At 35.7% G+C, this 22660-nt stretch overlaps 2 protein-coding genes across 2 annotated transcripts; one reads left to right on the top strand and one right to left on the bottom strand.

The window, feature by feature from the left end:
* Positions 1-13756: 13756 nt before the first annotated feature.
* LOC127874930 (NPC intracellular cholesterol transporter 2-like) lies at positions 13757-16761 on the bottom strand. The gene is made up of 4 exons (XM_052419624.1): positions 16593-16761; positions 15542-15646; positions 14156-14328; positions 13757-13956 (listed from the first exon to the last, which is right to left on the bottom strand). The coding sequence occupies exons 1-4, from the start codon at positions 16672-16674 to the stop codon at positions 13870-13872; spliced, it is 447 nt and encodes a 148-aa protein (XP_052275584.1). The 5' UTR covers positions 16675-16761; the 3' UTR covers positions 13757-13869.
* Positions 16762-19756: 2995 nt separating this feature from the next.
* On the top strand, positions 19757-22048 carry LOC127874929 (NPC intracellular cholesterol transporter 2-like). The gene is made up of 4 exons (XM_052419623.1): positions 19757-19924; positions 20677-20784; positions 21241-21413; positions 21860-22048. The coding sequence occupies exons 1-4, from the start codon at positions 19849-19851 to the stop codon at positions 21944-21946; spliced, it is 444 nt and encodes a 147-aa protein (XP_052275583.1). The 5' UTR covers positions 19757-19848; the 3' UTR covers positions 21947-22048.
* The last annotated feature ends 612 nt before the right edge of the window (positions 22049-22660 follow it).

The raw sequence follows: 22660 nt of genomic DNA, 5'->3' as shown, positions 1-22660 counted from the left end.
CTCTTGTTTTTCCGAAATGGGCCCTTAAAGGTGCATACCCATTCTATATGACAATAGAGCATAATACGCTAAATGGCTGTACGTGACGCCGACCCAAATTAAAACCCCGGGCCGAAACTAGATCAGCCCGACAGGCAGCCGACGGGAGTTCAGCGTGCACTAGGTCGTTTCAGGGGGATAAACCTTGTTAGTCCGAAATGGACCCTTAACTGTGCATACCCACTCTATATGACACTAGAGCATAATAAGTTAAATAGGCTGAACGTGACGCCTACCCTAATGAAGGTAGCGCACCCCTAATGATTTCCCGCGATTTATTTAACGATCATTGCCGATCTTCAATGATCGGTTATTACCGAGAGATGCATTTTATTTTTTTCAAACTTCGAATTTTGATATGTGTTTACGTAATTCATTTAGAATACATTATTTTCACTATAAATATTGACTTTGATCCAATTATTTTCTGAAAAATACGATTTCGCGATTTCTTCAAAGATCGACGAGCCTTTTTACCTGTTTACTTATGGATATCTAATTTAAGGTTGCACTGATGTGAAGTTGTCGTGGCCGAGTTGTTAAAACGATGGTCAAGAAATCTTTTGGGATCTTCCCGCGCAGGTTCGAATCCTGCCGACATCGCATACTTTTTGCGACGCGTTTTATTTCTTTTCTAACGTAATTTGATTAAATAAAGCATATAAGCTATGTTTATTGTTAAATATGTTAAAAATTTTATGCACATCCTTCAATTTTTAAAATTAAAACAACGTTATGGCTAAATTTGGTAATTTACTGCTGAAAATACGAATGATGCATGTTGCATTTTTATTTTTACTTCGAAAAGTAAACGGTAAATCTGTCTATTTCTTGGTATTTTAGCTGTATATAGTGTTTCTATAAAAACTAAGTTTAAAATTTAACTCAAATGGTACTATTTTGAATTTTATGACACTTTGTTTTTAACCGACCCAATTTTTACTTGGCTGAAATCACTTATTTTTCATGGCTCTCTTCCATAGATAAAAATTTGTAAAAAATAAATGTCTGTAAAAGAATACTTATTTCATCTTGTTTAAACTTTAAACACCTTTACTGCATCTGTACACACCAACTGCATGCCCATATTTGGAAATTTGAATGAATTATGGAACTTTTATATACCATAGGGTGAAAATAAACTGGACAAAAGCCGAGCGTGGGGGTGGTTTTAAAAAAATCGGTATATTTTTTTAAAAAGCATGTAAAGCCTACCTACACATTTGCATGTAGATCAGTGAAATGATGATGATTAAGAAAATAATTAATTAAATTATATTTTGATATGTGCCCATTAGGGGTGCGCTACCTTAAAACCCCGGGCCGAAACTAGATCAGCCCGACAGGCAGCCGACGGGAGTTCAGCGTGCACTAGGTCGTTTCCGGGGGATAACTCTTGTTTGTCCGAAATAGGCCCTTAAATGTGCATTCCCACTCTATATGACAATAGCGCTTAATACGCTAAATAGGCTGTATGTGACGCCGACCCAAATTAAATCCCCGGGCCGAAACTAGATCAGCCCGACAGGCAGCCGACGGGAGTTCAGCGTGCACTAGGTCGTTAACTGGGGGATAACTCTTGTTTGTCCGAAATGGGCTCTTAAAGGTGCATACCCACTCTATATGACAATAGAGAATAATACGCTAAATAGGCTGTACGTGACGCTGACCCTAATAAAAACCCCGGACCGAAACTAAATCAGCCCGACAGGCAGCCGACGGGAGTTCAGCGTGCACTAGGTCGCTTCCGGGGGATAACTCTTGTTTGTCCGAAATGGGCCCTTAAAGGTGCATACCCACTCTATATGACAATAGAGCATAATACGCTAAATAGGCTGTACGTGACGCTAACCCACATTAAAACCCCGGGCCGAACATAGATCAGCCCGACAGGCAGCCGACGGGAGTTCAGCGTGCACTTTGTCCTGTCCTGGGGATAACTCTTGTTTGTCCGAAATGGGCCGTTAAAGGTGCATACCCACTTTATATGACAATAGAGCATAAAACGCTAAATAGGCTGTACGTGACGCCGACCCAAATTGAAACCCCGGGCCGAAACTATATCAGCCCGACAGGCAGCCGACGGGAGTTCAGCGTGCACTAGTTTGTTTCCGGGGGATAACTCTTGTTTGTCCGAAATGGGCCCTTAAAGGTGCATACCCACTCTATATGACAATAGAGCATAATACGCTAAATAGGCTGTACGCGACGCCGACCCAAATTAAAACCCCGGTGCGAAACTAGATCAGCCCGACAGGCAGCCGACGGGAGTTCAGCGTGCACAAGGTCGCTACCGGGGGATAACTCTTGTTTGTCTGAAATGGGCATTTAAAGGTGCATACCCACTCTATATGACACTAGCGAATATTACGCTAAATAGGCTGTACGTGCCGCCTACCCTAATGAAAACCCCGGGCCGAAACTAGATCAGCCCGACAGGCAGCCGACCAGAGTTCAGCGTGCACTAGGTCGTTTCCGGGGGATAACTCTTGTTTGTCCAAAATGGGCCCTTAAAGATGCATACCCACTCTTTATGACAAAATGAGAATAATACGCTAAATAGGCTGTACGTGACGCCGACCCAAATTAAATACCCGGGCCGAAACTAGATCAGCCCGACAGGCAGCCGACGGGAGTTCAGCGTGCACTAGGTCGCTTCCGGGGGATAACTCTTGTATGTCCGAAATGGGCCCTTAAAGGTGCATACCCACTCTATAAGACAATAAAGCATATTACGCTAAATAGGCTGTACGTGACGACTACCCTAATTAAAGCCTCGGGCCGAAACTAGATCAGCCCGACAGGCAGCCGACGGGAGTTTAGCGTGCACTAGGTCGTTTCCGGGGGATAACTCTTGTTTGTCCGAAATGGGTTCTTAAAGGTGCATACCCACTCTATACGACAAAAGAGCATAATACGCTAAATAGGCTGTACGTGACGCCGACCCAAATTTAAACCCCAGGCCGAAACTAGATCAGCCCGACAGGCAGCCGATGAGAGTTCAGCGTGCACCTGGTCGCTTCCGGGTGATCACTCTTGTTTGTCCGAAATGGGCCCTTAAAGGTGCATACCCACTCTATATGACAATATAGCATACTACGCTAAATAGGCTTTACGTGACGCCTACCCTAATTAAAACCCCGGGCCGAAGCTAGATCAGCCCGACAGGCAGCCGACGGGAGTTCAGCGTGCACTAGGTCGCTTCCGGGGATAACTCTTGTTTGTCCGAAATGGGCCCTTAAAGGTGCATACCCACTCTATATGACAATAAAGCATAATACGCTAAATAGGCTGTACGTGACGCCGACCCAAATTAAAACCCCGGGCCGAAACTAGATCAGCCCGACAGGCAGCCGAAGGGTGTTCAGCGTGCACTAGGTCGCTTCCGGGGGATAACTCTTGTTTGTCCGAAATGGGCCCTTAAAGGTGCATACCCATTCTATATTAACATAGAGCATGATACGCTAAAAAGGCTGTACGTGACACCTACCCTAATTAAAACCCCGGGCCGAAGCTAGATCAGCCCGACAGGCAGCCGACGGAAGTTCAGCGTGCACTAGGTCGTTTCCGCGGGAAAACTCTTGTTTGTCCAAAATGGGCCCTTAAAGGTGCATACCCACTCGCCATGGGAATAATTCACAATCATATTCGTTTTGTGAAATATATTCTGAAAGTATGTACCAAACCTGCTAAATAGGCTTACTAAACTTAAAATTTCAGCTTAATAAGCTAAATTGTCTAAAAATGATGTATGTATCAACCTATGTACTTTACCGGCTAAATAGGCTAAATTGAGTAAATAGGCTAAATTGGCTTACTTCACACACGTATATACAGATGAAATCAGCCACCATATCAAATAGTGTTAAAGCGGGACTGCGCGATTTTTATATGTGTTAAATTGCAATATATTGATTACATATGTTACAATAACACATAATAGACAAAAAAATATACATTGAAGACGAATTTCATAAAATGCAGCAAAGACAAATTAGCGCCCCGAGCCGATTGTGACAAAGATATTTCGTACATATTTTCCTACAATAACCGAAGCATTCGTCTTTTTTTATTAGGATCGGAGTTAGTGTTTGTGTGTCGTATAAATAGATATCGTTGCAGGAAATTAAAAATGATCCGTACAACTAATTTTTGATTCACATCGTACATGCATGATATACATGCTGGCGAATTCGACTGTACAGACATTTTCGATTTCAGAATTACATATCTGGCTTATTTCGTATTTTTCGACACATCTTCTTTTTAACTTTTATTTTAATTTAAATAAAATTATACGTATTATAAGTTTTTTTTTACACATTTTAAAACAATTCATAAATATTTGACAAAATCGTGCAGTCCCGCTTTGGTTTAAACATATTTATTTCGGAATGCATTACATGAATAATATACACAGTAATATGTGGATTGACCTGGAAGATAAACTAAGCTTATTGTAAGTCGTTCCACGAGCATGAAGAATCAAAGCGCTGAAGGCACTGAATTTGTACGCTATTGCATAATCTAAGACGCGACTCAGTTTTCAAAATTATGTTACAGCTTTTTGTATCGCACGTTTGAAATGAACAAAACCCATTCAAATTTATAAAGAGTGTGTCTTAAAGCACGGGTCGAATTGTGGGTGCACTGTTCATCCTAATAGTTATGTTATAGAGATAACTTAGACAAAATAACAACAATATGTCTCTTTTTCTTTCGCAATTGGTTCCTGCAATGGCAACCATCTTTAGAATGTTGGTTTCCTTGCTAGATAATAACTAGCCTAGAATCATGTACATGTGTGTTATGTGTATCTAATATTTTAATTACTTTCTTAAAATTATTGAGCAACAATTTTGCCGACATGACAAATTACAAAACGTAGAAAGATGAGCCCCCTCTGTACGTTACTTATGACGTTATTTTGGTCCGTTATGACTCTTTAAGAAAAAACCTATAAAGTCATGGATAACGACATTTATTTCATTGCTGAACACTTTTTCTCACGCATAGACTCGCATAATCCCAACTTGATCGATTCCACAATGCATCCGTATCAGCGCAACTCTTATCAATTACTGTATACTTCCTTCTTTTCTCGTCGCTGTTTAATGCCAGATTATCTCGTACATTCCATTTTAAATAGTAAACTCAAGAATTTCATAGTGATAGTATTTTGGAATTTTGACCACTGATGGAAGACCTTTTTAGCTCACCTGCCACGAAGTGACATGGTGAGCTTATGTGACCGTGTGATGTCCGGCGTCCGTTGTGTGTGCGTGTGTGTGTGTGTGTGTGCGTCCGTCAACAATTTGTTTGTGTAGACAGTAGAGCGCACAGTTTTCATCCAATCTCTATGAAATTTGGTCAAGATGTTTATTTTGATAAAATCTGGGTTGGGATTGTATTAGGGTCATCTGGGATCAAAAACTAGGTCACTAGGTCAAAAACTAGTTCACATAATAGGTCAAATAATATAAAAACCTTGTGTAGACAATAGAGGTCGCAGTTTTTTATCCAATCTTTATGAAATTTGGTCAGAATATTTATCTTGATAAAATCTGGGTTGGGATTGTATTTGGGTCATCTGGGGTAAAATACTAGGTCACTAGGTCAAAAACTAGGTCTAATAATAAAAAAACCTTGTGTAGATAGAAGAGGTATCAGTTTTCATCCAATCTTTATGAAATTTGGTCAGAATGTTTATCTTGATGAAATCTGGGTATGGATGATATTTTGGCCATCTGGGGTCAAAAACTAGGTCACTAGGTCAAAAACTAGGTCAAATAGTAGAAAAACGTTGTGTAGACAGTAGAGGTCACAGTTTTCATCCAATCTTTATGAATTTTGGTCAGAATGTTTATCTTGATAAAATCTGGGTTGGGATTGTATTTTGGTCATCTGGGGTCAAAAACTAGGTCACTAGGTCAACAACTATGTCAAATAATAGAAAAACCTTGTGTAGACAATAGAGGTCGCAGTTTTTATCCAATCTTTATGAAATTTGGTCAGAATGTTTATCTTGATGAAATCTGGGTTGGAATGGTATTTGGGTCATCTGGGGTCAAAAACTAGGTCACTAGGTCAAAAACTAGGTCACTAGGTCAAATAATAGATAAACCTTGTATAGACAATAGAGGTCACAGAATTCATCAAATCTTTATGAAATTTGGTTAGAATGTTTATCTTGATGAAATCTTGATTGGGATTGTATTTGGGTCATCTGGGGTCAAAAACTAGGTCACTAGGTCAAATAATAGAAAAACCTTGTGTAGACAATAGAGGTCACAGTTTTCATCCAATCTTTATAAATTTGATCAGAATGTTTATCTTGATGAAATCTGGGTTGGGATTGTATTTGGGTCATCTGGGGTCAAAAACTAGGTCACTATGTCAAATAATATTAAAACCATGTGTAGACAATAGAGGTCACAGTTTTCATCCAATCTTTATGAACTTTGTTCAGAATGTTTATCTTGATAAAATCTGGGTTGGGATTGTATTTGGTTAGTCAGGTGAGCGATTCAGGGCCATCATGGCCCTCTTGTTTAATTGAGATGATGGATGTTGCGTTCGAGATTTCGGTTGGAAGGCTATTGTAAGCACGAGTAGTTGATGGGATAAAAGAGTTGAAGTAGAGCGCAGTTCTAGCTCTTGGGGTGTAAAATGTGTGAGAATTCCTTAAATTATAGCGGTCGTTGGTATTCATGGGTGGACACAAGTCAGAAAGATAAGATGGGGTTAGGTTGATATTCATTTTGTAAAAAAAGAATGAGTTTATGTTTTGCTCTACGATTGCTTAGTGTTTTCCATCCGACCTCTTCCATAAGCTTTTGAATTGAGACTTATTTCGTGGCACCTGTGACTATTCGTGCAGCCTCAATTTGGACGCTTTCTAACGTTTCTTGGTCTTGTAATGAGCAGTTGTCGTAAATGACATCGCCAAATTCGAGTAAAGGACGTATAAATGATAAGTAGATGGTTTCCAATGAGGAACGGTCTAAACTAAATTTAAACTTTTTCATAATGTTTATTCTTGTGTAGGCCTTATTAACAATGTACTCAATATGTGTTCCCTATTTAAGGTCTTTAGTAAAGTAGAGCACTAGGTGTTCATGTTTTGTTACTTCGCTAATTGGGACGTTATTCATATATACAGGGGGATGTTGAATTGTGCTTGTCTTGCGACTTATAATCATTGACTCCGTTTTTTTTAGAATTGAAACAGACAAGCCATGTTTTAGCCCATTTGTTGATTCTTTCGAGATCGGAGTTAAGTGTAGCTGCAGCGTGGACTGGATTGTCGACTACAACATAAAGGCTTGTGTCGTCGGCAAATAACCTGATGTTGGCTTTAATATCTAGAGCAATATCATTAATACAGATTAAAAAAGCAGAGGCCCTAAAATAGAGCCCTGGGGTACTCCAGCGTTGATATGAGACCAATTGGATTCTGCGTTTGGGAGAACAACTTTTTGTTTGCGGTTTGTAAGGTAAGATTTGTACCAGTCCCGCTTTAATGTAAATTTCTGAATATCTTTATCAGGAAACATGATATACACAGCATCAACGATAACAGGATTATACATGACCATTATTTTTATTCAGATATAAAATATCAGCTGACTGATTTTAAAACTAAACTAAGCGAAATTTTTAATAATATATCATAAGTGAACCCTGTCGTGATATAATAATCGAGATGTTCATGAAATAAGCGACATCGTACCCTTATTTCCATTCTTTATTTTTCGAAAATACACACGACTACTCTTTTGACTAAAACACATGAAAAGAAGGACATCACATGGTTCTAGTGTTTGACTGATATGAGATAATCAAAACAAAAAAGGTGGTCGTCACGCAACATCAATTTTCCCACCATTCTCATCTGTCAACAAAGTTGATCTTAGATGATTAAATGAGTATGATATATAAATAACATGCTGCATGGCTTTATATTTTAAAAACCTGATTTGCGACACTGCAATTGACGACATGCTGTTATATTTATTTCGAAATAAATTTTAAAATCGTTAAGGAATTAAGGGTACCAAAGAGTCGTTATAAAACATATAATTTACACATCCCATACGATTCCATAGTACACTGTGTTATGTTTAATGTATTATCTGACGAATGTGCCAGAAAGTCGTTGAGTGACTTTACTGCGTAAATGTAACTTGCTGAAGATGAGCTCGTAACACGAAATGACGTGATTATTTAATGTGTTCATCTGCATTACGGTATTGCACTAATAACGAGTTTCATAAGTTTCTGGTAATTTGTATACATGAACTATAAAATATACTCGTAAGCCGATGCGCATTTATACGATATTGATCTAGCCAATATTATGTTCTACTCTCGTTTTTGCGCTATTTCGCATACCTCTTGATGCACCTATTGTGTTATATTACAAGTTTGTGTATTCCGACTTGTGAAGTTTCAGGTAGGCCGCTATAATGATTCCAAAATTATCGGGACTTCCGAGTCAATCCGTGCTTATATGGGACTGGAGATTAACGAATCTTTTCGATGGTTTACGAACTACTACGAACTGTCACGAATATTCACGTATCGTAGCTTATGGTATAAACATTTCTGAACGACTGAAAGCCACTTGCAACGATTGATTGACGTTCGCTGTTGTTGTTCGACTCGACGAGGACCACTCTAGTAATCTGAACCCTGGGACAGGGAATGTTTTGTCTTTGTGTGCGAAGATGGCTATTACTACCGATCCTGACACGGAATGTTCTCGAACACATGGGACATGGAAAGAGCGGGACCTTTCCAGGACGGTTGGTAGCAAGGGACTTTCGTACTTGCTTCTTCCTTACTGTTCGCCTCATACGTTTTGTGGCCTTTGTAGATGGAAGAGCGCAAGGTGGTGCGATTCCTAGCGGATTATTCCCATGTGTCTGGATTGATTGCAAAGGCGTTCAGTTAGACTTTGAGAGTATCTTCGAAGAATTTTTTGCCTACGATGGGACCGTTGGACATGCTTCAGCTCGCCATAGATGATTTTTTTGGACAAAAGAAGATTCATATCGGCGATCATAAGGGAAATTTCGAGGCAGCTAAGTGTGCGTTTTGTTCGATCTTTGTTCTTCCTTTGTTCCAGAGATCTTACTCGTCATTTGACGTATGCCTATGATTTAAAGTAATGAATTAAAGTGCCAGCTTGTCATAAATTTGAACAGGCTTGCAAGGTAAAAAATCATGGTTAATTTAAGAGGTAAAAAAACAATAAGCTGTTTTGTATGGTTTTTTAATATGCATTAGACCGATAAAAGCAATGTTTATTCTGATAAGACAGCATGTTGCAGAACAAAGATCTTAATACCACATATAGATCAATAATCTGTATATGCGCGGTTTTTTCAAAGACTATATTTTAACCGTTATTGGAGTTTAACAATGTTTTTGCACTCATGAAAACATCATCTTTAAAGGAAAGATTCATTTACTAAGATGTCAGATTTGAAAGTGACCTTTCTTGTCACAATTGAAAAGAAAAAGTGCGGATAAATAATAATTATTGCATTACAAGTTTGTTCAACAGTCATTACGATGGTTCTGTTTGAAGTCAAACAAATAATATGGTCGGACAGTGGAGCATGAATATTCCCGTTACGTTAGCTGCATCCCATTCGTTAAACGTGTAGGCATTTTTTCCGTTATCATTAGTGTGGTATTTGTATATCAAATTTATATTTGTAAGCATCAGACAGAACAGGTTTAAATGAAATAAACATATGTGTGCTTTGTATTACCAATAACTATAATTCGAGTTAATATATTACTAGCGTAGCATGATTTTTCATTAACAATAATGCTATAATAATTTTAAAACGCCATTATTTGCTTTGCTCTTAAAACTGTATAGTTTCATTTTATTCAGGCATAATCATTATCATCAAACTCATAAAACAACAACTACAACAGCTTCAGTAGATCAGAATCAAAGTAGATCAATCAGCAAATGTGTCTATTATACAAGGGCACAAACAATTTCCGATGTATATATATATATATATATATATATATATATATATATATATATATTGTATTATATACCTGTTTAAAAACATGCTTTATCTATTATTGAAATACAAGTCAAAACACTAAAAATTCCCTATTATTATATTCGTTTTTGTCCGATTCCGTATTACCATTCTAGCCGGACTATTTTTAATGAAGTCAACAAAGCTTGTGTAAACAAAACAATTATCTAAAAGTCGATTAAAAGCAAAACTGTGCAATCTGAGTATCAGCTACAATATCAACGCATTTAAACCGAGTTGTTAACCAAACTTTAAAGGAGGTGCATCCGACAGTTTACTTCTGACTTACTGTGCAACACAATTACGTATTTAAAATTGTCTTGATTCTGAGATGTTTTTAGTTTACATTGTTGCTATCAAAAATTATAACGCGAAATCTTCATTATAGAAACAAAGGAAATGTCACATAACATAAAATTGCAGCTCTTTGCAAGTGTAGCAACTTTATAAACATAGAATTTAGAATCCATTTTAACATTTTGTTTCTTGTAACCCTAGTAGTGAACGTGTGATTGATGACGTGCTTTACATGAAATGACGTGATTAACATTATTTTTTCGAGTCATATTCAACTAAATACCTGCACCATTGGAGTCAGTGTTGTAACTTTCATTAAAATAACATTTGTCAAATGTGTTTTTTTTAAGTTATTTGTGGTATATAATAAAGAGAATATTGCGCTGATTAATTATTCAAGGAGTATGTATAAATATCTTTCGTATCGGATCCGAAGCTCCACCTATCGTTGAATACGGCAGAACACAAACCACTCGACTTATACATACTTTTGAAAAAATTGACCAGCTTGATATTTGGTATATATTCTCTGTTTTCATGTTGTAATTATATGCACTTTTTTGTGGCCATATCTATATTATATCCATATGATTGGGCGCAATTAAGCCTAGGACCGTACGATTAATGCTTTACGAAGTGCAATCTATTTTATCGGTTGTTAAGGTTTACTTTGATCGACCTATTATCAAAATAAACATTCTGACCAAATTTCATCTAGAATGAGTACACGTATGGCCTCCAGAGTGGTAACGAGCTAATTCTGTAATGGCGAAGAACGACGACGGATGCCGGACATATACACGATATATTTGTTGATTTCAGCGAAAGATCGAATTATCGTGTCATAATTAATAATATTTTCATGAATATCGGCTCTTGTACTCTGTCGCATACTAACGTTGTTGGAAAATAGTGTTTTAGTATCTGCATTATTGACGTATAATTACATAAATTTATTAAATTTTGTCTTAAGGTTTCTATTGATCCAAATTTTATTCAAATTTATAGTAAGTTTCCCGAGCTAAAGTTAAAAGATCGAGATGTCATTTCCTGTTTTTGCTCGCTCATTACCACATAGCATCACAAAAGACTGATTGTGTCGTGGAAATACGACACGCTGTGGAGCGAAGATGATGAATTGTTTCCCCTTTTAAGGATCTAACATACCTTAAATGACACGGAAAACACATGTACCTTACATTCACACCAAGAAACGCAGATTTATTATTAATAACAAGCCCCTAGAGCAAGCTTATTAGGGGTTAATAAATATTCGTAGGATTCAAACAGTTACTTTTAGTTTCGATTTTTTATTGAAACAAAAATCGTCAACAGTTTCTAGTGTGATTGCTTATCAGTTTCCAACGATGCACAACGGGAAATTGAAACAATTGATCTATCCTACTCTGTCATCCAACACGCTCCACTAACCGACCATTCGAACTAATCATTAACAAAAGGGCCACGATGGCCATTAGGCGGTGGCTTGAGTTCAAAGTACACAATTTGTCAAATCTTTGACCCAGAGAGCTTGTGTTGGATGCACATTACCCAAAAATGAACTTGGATTATATATTGTATGAGAAAAAATAAAAAAGAAGCGGATATGTTGTCCGCATAGCGACCTATTTTGGGAGAGTTATTTAGAGCTCTCCCATAGGCACCAAAGAAACGGTCTCCATTAGCCTCAGGCTTTTAATGTAAGTAAGCTACAGTTTATTCGTTTAACCTTTACTGACCATTAAGATTTCGTCATAAATGTGGCTTCTAGAATGTTAACAATCTTTTTGTAAGATTCTGACTAGTGGTTGGAAACACGTGGCACAGAGTCAAACTAAATGTTGTCAAGATGATCATTTTACGGAGATTCATCAAGATTAATTCATAAATATGGCTTGTTCAGCGGGAACTTTTTGAAGTGATTACCTTGACACACTTTACCCAGATTTGAATGTTGTCTAAATATTGTCAAGATAAACATTCTGACAAAGTTTCATCAAGTCATACGTGTTTCATCTAGATTGTTACAATTGTGTTAAGATTTTTTTTTCTAATGATTTGACCTTGTGTCCTGCATTTTTACCCACGTGACCTAGATTCGAACTCGACATGGATGTTGTCAGGGGAAACATTATTAGCAAGTTTCAAGATTGAGCAAACAATGGGCGTCTATAGTGTTAGAAAGCCAACAGTTTAATACGCACAACGCATCGGGTTCCTGTTAGCGAAAACATGACACATTTATATTGAGAAATTGTCTATTCTTTTACATACCGTCAAACTAAATGTGTTTTATAGATTAAAAACTGCGAATCATAAAAACTGACTACCCAAATACTACAAAACAATTGACTTTGCACAAATTGTTATTTTTATGGACCACTAATCGACAAACATAAACCACAATATACAGTATACTCATTTAAAGGGGCCTTTTCACAGATTTTGGCATTTTTTAACTTAATCATTAAATGCTTTATATTTATAAATGTAAACATTGGATCGTAAAAGCTCCAGTAAAAATCAAGAATAAAATTAAAAAAAGGAAAAGAACATTGCCCGGACCAGGTTTCGAACCAGTGACCCCTGGAGTCCTGCCAGAGTCCTGAAGTAAAAACGCTTTAGCCTACTGAGCTATTCCGCCGAGTACATATACTTGAAGTATTTTATACCTTATATAAGCAATCTTCGTAGTTTCACAAAATTTAACGACAAAAACAGAACTCTCCAAATTATTCAATCGTTTCGCGTTGCAACGCTTTATAATTTTTAGGTTTTAAAATCGTCAAAAGATGCATATAATGGCTATATTAGACCATGGTAAATGTTCAGTATTACTGTTTCCTCACAAATATCATAACTAAAACGAAAATTTGCGAATCTGAAACAACTTTTTTCAATTTTGTCAATTTACCAAAGCGTGAAAAGATCCCTTTAAATACAAGTGGCTTCTTAGTAATACGTCGCATATTTAATGCTAACATGTATTTAACCATTTTCTGTTGAATAGGATCTTCACAATAACATCAGACACAAAACAGTTTAATAAAAAATAATATGCAGAGCTCAAATAAAAAAAAAAACCAAGCTAATGTGAACTATAATTTATATTTGCCGAGTTTTTATTATGGTGTTTTTGTATATTAACAAAATTAAAATTTGAAATTATTTTACGTTTTGTTTTTCGGCTTTCTTTTGTCAAACGTAGGCATCATGGGGAAATCATTCATGGACGTCATTAAACGTGCTACAAATATATCTTTTCAATTTGCGATAAGGTAATCAGTAAAATATGGCGAAAATGGCGTGATCATATCTGAAATAAAAACTAGGAAGTCAAACTGGAGTTGATTTAAAACAACATTTTATTAAAATTAAAATTATGGGACATGTTTTATTTCATACTAATTTATTGTATAAAAACAAAACATGTCAGTACATGTATGATATGTTTACTGGATTATTTTACAATCTGAAGTGGGAAGTTGAAGCAGATCATGTTCTGTCCCCGGTCGTCCAAAACACTCCACTGACCAACCATGCGAACCTGGTGAATAGATGAGCATACATATTGAGAACAATGTCGAGCTATAGAATTCTTTAGAACATCACTCCGTTTATTGCAATACCAAACGCCTTATCTTACATACCATTTATCCATTTTTTTACATTGAATCAAACGCAAAAGTATAGTGCATGGGCATTGAACATTTTTAGTATGCATTTTGTGAATTTAAAAATAGTACCGATGGAGCGTCAGTTGGGCAGGTTACTGAGGCGGTGTAAGTGTAAGTTTCTCCCTTGTGGATTGGGCACGTGATTCCTGTACCACAGGCATTGCTTGGAGTTACTGGAAAATCGACCCAGGAACCGGCAATCTCCCCCTTGCATTTGTTTGTAGCCGTGTGACTGTTTTCATCTGCATTAGTTTATATGAGTCGAGTTCTGAGAAAACTGGGCATAATGCATGTAAGTAAAATGTCGTCCAAGATAAGCCTGTGCAGTCCGCACAGGCTTATGAGGGACGACACTTCCCGCTTTTATGGTATTTTTAGTTTCAAAAAAGTCCCTCCTTACCGAAAATCAAGTTTGGGCGGAAAGTGTCGTCCCTGACATGACAGGCTAATCTGGGATGACACATTCATTATGCCCTTTTTTATCAGAACAAGGTTAATATATGAATTCATTAATTGAACGTCAAAAACAACTTTATCGCCGAATCAAATTGCATGAATACGAGTATCATTCCACATCATGTTGAGATAATATATATGTTTGTATGTATATGTAAAATTTTAGCTATCACTTCTAAGTAAAATAGTTGAAGCGAATTAAAACTTCAAAATCCGTTTCCGTCATGAACTGACATGGGCACGATAATACAATTTTATGGTATACTGTCACCAAACAATATTTTTAATTTCGTTGAAATTCAAGCGCAACAGTCTTATTCATACACAGAACAGTATTTGCATATATTGTCTGAAAACACTTGATACATTGTTTTAAATTCCAAAGTCACAACTTTTAGTTTTTAAATCGTTTTACCAATTTACGTTAACATTTGACATGGTGTCATAATATGTTCAAAAACATATCAAGTATAAGGATTTGTTAAAAATGTGATACGCCTATAACGTAGAAGACGTGGTGATTAAAGTTATATTAAATATTTGTCTATCGGTAAGCTTTTTATTCTAGTATGATGCCACTTAATGCGAGCGACAACAATGATTGAAATAATTAAGCATATCTGAATGCATCATCTTTTGCAAAAATAAAGTATCATCCTAAAATAGTATTCACCTTAACTCATTTATGCCTAATGGACTCTCCCCTCCTTCTATATTGGATCAATTTATTTCCAAAATTAGGGATGTCTAGTATATTTATTTCTATATGCAGACTATTTCTTACAGGAATTCCTTTCAGCAAACAGCGCAGACCCTGATGAGACGCCGCATCATGCGGCATCTCATCTGGGTCTACGCTGTTTGCCAATGCCTGTTTTCTAGACGCTAGGCATAAATGGGTTAAGGCACAACCCACTTGGTAATTATCTTGGATGCAAATGCAAACTCTGTATGTTATACTTTGGTACACCGTTTTCACAACCTATCATGACATCTTACTTGCTGTGAAGTTGATGCGAGCGGTGTAGGTCTGTCCGAGGTGTATATCACACGGCTCGTGGTTGCACGGTTCCAAAAGAATGGAGTGCACAGTGCCATGGCCTCCTGAAATATGAAGGCCAAGCATTTATAGCACAGATTAAGGAAATACATATACAATAAGAGTAAAGTAGGATGGACGATATATTTAACAACGTCTTCAGTTTCTTATAATGACTAAAGTATGAATTAACTGAAGAAGAACATTTCGCACGACAATATTGTTTTATTAATTATCGCTTTAAGTTCGATATTCAAGCGTAACACCGAAATTAAAAGGCTACACCTAAACACATTCGGTTTGTAACGCCTACTTGCAAAAACAATTCGAAATTTTAAAGTAATCGTGATTGGAATGTTAGTTGAGCACATGAACCATGTTGTTTTAATATCAAACGCGCTGGAAATTGAGTTGTGAGAGGTCCATTTGATACATTTATGTGCGTGTTTTATACGGCGTTATGGGATTTATAAAAACGAAAACGTATACGCATGAACCTCGCGATACATTTTGATAATTTTGTTGGGTAAATAACTCTTTAAGTAAGACATATTCACTAAATGACAACGGAAAATACTATATGAATAGATACTTTATAAATAATTGAACATATTGAAAAAGTAGTATAACATTTGCATAATGCATATTGTGACACAATCTGGTACTGACCAAAACAATCTTTCATATTATTTAATAATTGCATATTTGAAACCATAAAAGAGAACGAATACCCAGAACACGTACTGGGACTGCGATACTTTGAAGATAGCTACACAGAGTTATACACTGGTAGAATAACAAGCGAATATATGAGAAGACACGTTAATCGAAACAAAAATAATGTGGAACGATTTTATTGGGAAAATAAAATACAATTAAACATTGTTAATACATACTACAATCGCAATCACCACTAGTATGAAATATAAGCAGCATATTTTTACAGTCTACAGTTTTCATGAAGCAAAGCAAACTATGTGGGTATCAACTTTATGAACATAACAAACTCACCACAGTCGGTATGCCTGGTCAGGTATATGGCATTACATGCCGCAAGAAGACAGAGGGCACTTACGATGTGCAGGACGGCCATATTAGAATCGAAATTTCTATTGATCCATACTCATTTCATGTGGTCGTTATATACTCCGCACTGTCTTCATGGTAAGCTATGGTGTGCGTTATCTAGATTTTGAAGAGGTCAAGTTGGACATTAACAGTTCGAATATTCATTCTAGCTTTAAAGGAATGTGTGTGTGTGCAAATATGGCAAATACAAGTTCATAACATTAAAGAGACTTATGCTTCATGCAAACATACTTCAATATTTTAAGTAATGATATGTCAATCAAAATATATATTCATTGTTAAAGCCTCATAAATTTTGTTAAACTGCTGAATGAAGTGCGCATTTTTTTAAGTATTTTTTCTTTCTATCATCATGAATTTTTGAGTAAATACAGTGTAATTGTTTAGTTTTTGATGATGGATATATCATTATTTTCAACGCAATTCTATTAAAATGCAAATGAAAAAAAAAACACACAACGTGAACTCAATTATAAACGATAATTTATAATAAAGGGGTATGTTTATGATTTCTTAATGTCACTCGTACTACCTCAAAATGCCTAGAACATATTTTATGTTTGTAGAATATGTAGAATATGTTTGTAGAATATGTTCGCCTCTCTATTTGCAGGTATCAATTATTAAAAGAGTTTGTCTTTATCTTCGATACCATTCCCTTAAAACTTTATATTAAATCAGATAGTTGGGAATTTCTTTTTGCATAATACAATCTAATACTAAAAGCATGTGATCGTCTAGTGGTCTTTAAACCATTGAACTAGTTTTCGTTAATATCATTATCGAATCAATGATAAGCCAGAAATAAGGTAATGGCGATATTTCTGCAGATACTAATCAAAACGTGCGAAAGATATACAAATAAATAAGGCAAGGAAACCTTTTTTCCTTCAAAGTGTTACTAGTTCGCCTTTTTAAAAGTGTAAATTTTGCCTTTAGGCAGTAATGCATTCTCTATGAAATATGAATTGTTGCAATGTTTTTGAAACGATATACTTAAATAGTTTTCTGAAAAAATATATATACATCATCTTTAAATTCATATGCACTTTTCCGAAAACTTACAAACGTTTATACGTAGGTCAAAACTAGTTCCACCGAAGAATATCACCTCATATGGTTGCATGTTCCCATATAGTCCGATAATTGACACCGAATCAAGACAACCGGTACATGCGATTACGAGAATGGCAATCAATTGGCGATAGTAGAACTCTCAATATATGCTAAAATTTGTTATAACGAAAGTCTCTACTGAAAAAGAAGGACGAAGGACGAAAACGACGACGGCGACGGATACGACGACAACAACAACAACAACAACAACAACAACAACAACCAACAACAAACAACAACAACGTACGACTGACGACGAGGACGACGGACGACGACGACGGACGACGACGACGACGACGACGACGGCGTACGACGACGTCTTACTTCTACGTCTCACTACTACAACGCCTACTACTACTAATACAACTACTACTACTACTACTACAAATACTACTACTACTACTACTAATTCTACTACTACACTACTACTACTTCTACTTCGTACTTCTACTACTACATAATACTACTACTTACACTACTACTACGTACTACTACTACTACTACGATAATACTACTACTACTACTACTTCTACTACTACTACTACTACTACTACTACCACTACAACAACTACTACTACTACTACTACTACTACTACTACTACTACTACTACTACTACTACTACTACTAGTAGTACTACTTACTACTTCTACTACTACTACTACTACTGCTGCTGCTGCTACTACTACTACTACTACTACTACTACTACTACTACTACTACTACTACTACTACTACTACTACTACTACTACTACTACTACTTCTACTACTACTACTACTACTACTACTACTACTACTACAACTACTACTACTACTATTATTATTTAAAACAAGTAACACATTTTACATTTATACGTAGTCTAGAATTAAACCTGTTCAGGAAATATTTGTCCTAGATTACGTGCCGTGTACATATTTGGGGTAAAAATTGACTGGACTCTCTTCAGGACACCGCAGACATTCCTTGTTCTCGTGTATTAAGTATTCATCAGGCGATCGAAACACCTCGGTCGTAGATAACGTCTGAGAGAAAAATTGAAGTAAGACCACTTGTTTTAGCCAATAGTAGTTAAGGTCTGATTTAAATATGGAATTTTTATGGACAGGGTCTTTTAAGGTTACTTTCTATAATGCGCGTGTTTAGGCAATTTCTTGGAGACAATGTAAGAAGTCTGTCAAGAAAATGTTTTCAATTCTCAAAGTAGAAATACTGTTTTTTGAACAATGACGCCTCCTGATCACGCATCTGCGTAAATGGAAAGAGTTTTACGGATGATGAACACAGTAATTAAAAAAGAAAATGTCACTGATTACTTAATACGTTATTGTGCCATTTAGTTCGCAAACGGAAAAAACAACAAGAACAGCTTTTTATATAAAAACTATTTAAAACTTCATATGTTACATAATGCACGAATACCATATTGCATTTTTTTCTTCCATGTATTAATCAACACATTGCATGCTGATAAGTATGTAATGCATGAATGTCTAATGTAGTTATCAAATGTATTTGACGTATTGAAACATGACATAAACTTCGAAAAATATTCCAATGTTTACCGAAATTGTACAAGGGAATATTTACAAGTCAATCAACGATAAAAACGTACACACGGCAATCTAAACGAAGACATTTTCAAATTCGCATTCATAATATTGATAACTTTTCTTTGCCATTCAGTTACATAGACTTAAATTAAACGTAGTGTTAGTTCTGTTAATGGAAGTCTTTTATCATGGCCAAACGAATTCCTCTGTCGGACAAACAATAAACTGCGATAGTGACCACCGTTAGATAACCCATTGTCATGTACAAATATTCGAATGAATCGTGGTCCGATCTTCACGTGATCGCGCGATGCAAATATACAAATTTACCGACATATAAAGTATTTCAGGCCATCGTTTTGTACAATACTTTTGATCTTTGACCTTTGATCCCAGTAGCGTGAACATCCGACAGTAAAGAGGTTAAACAAAGCCTATAAAAGCGATTAAAATGAAATATCATCCAATATCTGAACTTCGCTGCTAGAATAACAATACAAGTTTGAAAAAAACATGATGCGATTTGTTGTATTTGCTGCTGTGTTTGCTACGGTCACAGCTGAGGTGATACTGACAATTCATGATTGCGGTAAGAAACTGCTTGTTGTTCGATGTTAATTAAAATCCAATATCGTGACATGAAATAACGAACAATGATCTATTTTTCTTCACACAATGTTGTTTAACATATACGTATTTTATAGGTGATAAACAAACACTTTTTTGCTGACGTTTAAGACACTAGGTGGTGTTTTAAGATTTATGAAAACGTTTGAACAGATAAAAGTAACCAATGAATTTTAAGGCGTATTCGTAAATGGTATGTTCGAATGTTCTGTTATTTATGTTAACCCTAAAGTTTAAAATAATCATTTTCATTCAGAATGCCGCCATGTTTAGAACAAAATGAAAACTGCGACTACTGTTGTAACAATGAAATACAAAGTATATATCTTCAATTCAGTATGTATTCATTATATGATGTATACATACCCATTTTACATATGTTACTGATCAGCTACTAGCTACGACGCATCGCAATACCCTCTCTGTTTAGTTGTTTTGAATGACAATGTTGATTGTAAATTGGTTATTTTTATACGTTCATCGGTATACACCATTCATGAACTTAAATAAGCCTTTGTTATTTTTGGCGATACATTTTATTTAAAAAAGCTTAGTTGTGCTTCTTCAAACAAACGCACGATTGTGCTTGATCAATTGTATTTATAAAGTAAGATATACATTTTAATTTATTATATAAAACAATCGCCTTGTGTGATAAAGCCTACGTTTTCAGCAAATGACGAGAATGTGTAACTTATCCCTACTTACTTCCAGGGTCCCACGATGCCATTATAAACTCCATCAAGGTAGACCAGTGCAACGCGGAGCCGTGTATTGTACAAAAGGGAAAGGACTACACTGTTCACGTGAACTTCACTGCAAGTATGAAACACACGGGTTTATCGTTACATAAGCTGAATTGGCACTTCCATTGATTTTTAAGGATTGCGCAAGTCCCTCATAAACACAAGATAACAAATAACGTATTAAGCAAGAAATGTATGTCACTAATATAAATGTTATAAACCAAATGTCTAAATAAATAATTGCAAGGCTTTTTTAACACTGTGTTAGTTCAGTTACTTGCAAATGAAATGTATGCATACAATTTATGATTTTAAATGAATAAAGAAAGAAATTAAGATGAATGGGAAATAAAGTTAACGAATATAAAATCTTAAAGAAACTAAGCAGTCTATAAAATAATAAAACTAGTATGAGATGTTGAAATCAAACTGACGAAACTTCTGTTCGAGATTCGACTTGATAGATCTGAACATTCGTCATAATTTGCCTTGCTAAAGCTGAAGCGAAAAAATACGATCTTCCGCATTTTAGCTCGAACTGTACAGGAAGCCCACAACGTTCTCCACGGCGGTCTGGGCTTCATCTCCGCCCCTTTCCCTCTGCAGCCTGAGAACGCCTGCCAAGGTAGCGTCACGTGCCCTATCGTAGCCGGACAGACGTACGAATATGTGCAGACCATGACATGTCCGACCTTCGCCCCAAGCGTAAGTCTTATATTGTATAGAGATTTTTTGTTGCAATTGACATGTATTTTTTTAATTTATTTAAGACCGGTTTAAGCAGAAAAATATTTTTGAATTTAAATTAAAACTTATTATCGCTTATGTGTTCTAATTACTTAAGATCAAATGAACAGTTTGTGAATAAATGAAGATGTTTACACAGCACAAACTTTTTTTATGAAACATAAAATCGTTTAAAATGTACTTTTCCAAAGCATTAACTTTGATTATAAAGTACACACTTTACATATTAATTTAAGTTTAGGAAACAAATTGTGATGTAAAATTTGCTTTAAAAATTTGCTAAAATATCGTTTAGTAAATCATAGTATGATCATAACATGATCTTTCTCATTTATTTACATGTATTATTTGATATTATGATATATGGACCCTTAAACAAATCTTTATACTGACAATGGTTGTAGATTGCCGTGCAAGCTCGCTGGGAAGTAAAGGACGAACATCGGCAGGATATTTTCTGCTTCACGACAAAACTCCAAATACATTCGTAAATGCTCATTTACCATATCTGTAAAATGAATTTAATTCAACTTTATTAAATACATGTATTTATCTTATTTGTTTTAACTGCAAATAAATTAACCGATAATTTCCTTAGTTGCATTTGTGTTATATTTGTGTTAATTAAGATTACTAAAAATATCAGATTTATACGTTTTTTGCTATAACGAACTAGGCTAATAAGTGTTATGTATTCATCGGGAATATATACATATTTGCAATGTTTTTTAATATAACATGAATAAACGAGTTCGTATTTTATAAGCCAAAATTTTATTTTCCTTTCCTAGTCATTCTCAACAAAAATCTGTATACACATTTGCGACAATAATAGCACTATTAAACTGGTAACAACAGTTCTAATATTTTAAGGACAAAAAGACCCATCTTTAATTGAAAGGATCATTACCATAATTAATGATATTGTAATGACCGATATTATATGTAGGACAAACTATTTATTTGAGAATTCAATTATGTCTTTGACCAAATCTTCTACTACAGAGATAGCATTGTCACTAATGCTAATGGAATGCCCTAGCCGCATGGTCCTATTGCATGAACAATAAAATCAGACCACTAGTTTAAACCAATGCAAATTGTTGTGCTGAATTAACTTGGGTGACAATATGCACATTCGTTGAAATGGCCACTAAGGGCTATATTCTATAACGTCAAATTATGGTTGGCCACGAGTGAAGTAA

This window comes from Dreissena polymorpha, chromosome 3 (genome assembly GCF_020536995.1).
Source record: "Dreissena polymorpha isolate Duluth1 chromosome 3, UMN_Dpol_1.0, whole genome shotgun sequence".
Taxonomy (NCBI): Eukaryota; Metazoa; Mollusca; class Bivalvia; order Myida; family Dreissenidae; genus Dreissena; species Dreissena polymorpha.
The sequence above is the reverse complement of the archived record's forward strand: the minus strand, read 5'-3'. Positions and strand labels throughout refer to the sequence as shown.

What these genes read in the sequence shown, in the direction of transcription:
- LOC127874929 (XM_052419623.1), top strand. Translation starts at nt 19,849, where the DNA reads ATGATGCGATTTGTTGTATTTGCTGCTGTGTTTGCTACGGTCACAGCT. An exon ending in ACTGACAATTCATGATTGCG is followed by an intron (nt 19,925 to 20,676) that starts GTAAGAAACTGC and finishes ACTTACTTCCAG; the next exon opens with GGTCCCACGATGCCATTATA. An exon ending in GTCCGACCTTCGCCCCAAGC is followed by an intron (nt 21,414 to 21,859) that starts GTAAGTCTTATA and finishes CAATGGTTGTAG; the next exon opens with ATTGCCGTGCAAGCTCGCTG.
- LOC127874930 (XM_052419624.1), bottom strand. Translation starts at nt 16,674, where the DNA reads ATGGCCGTCCTGCACATCGTAAGTGCCCTCTGTCTTCTTGCGGCATGT. An exon ending in GACCAGGCATACCGACTGTG is followed by an intron (nt 15,647 to 16,592) that starts GTGAGTTTGTTA and finishes TTCATATTTCAG; the next exon opens with GAGGCCATGGCACTGTGCAC. An exon ending in TCGCATCAACTTCACAGCAA is followed by an intron (nt 14,329 to 15,541) that starts GTAAGATGTCAT and finishes AAACTAATGCAG; the next exon opens with ATGAAAACAGTCACACGGCT.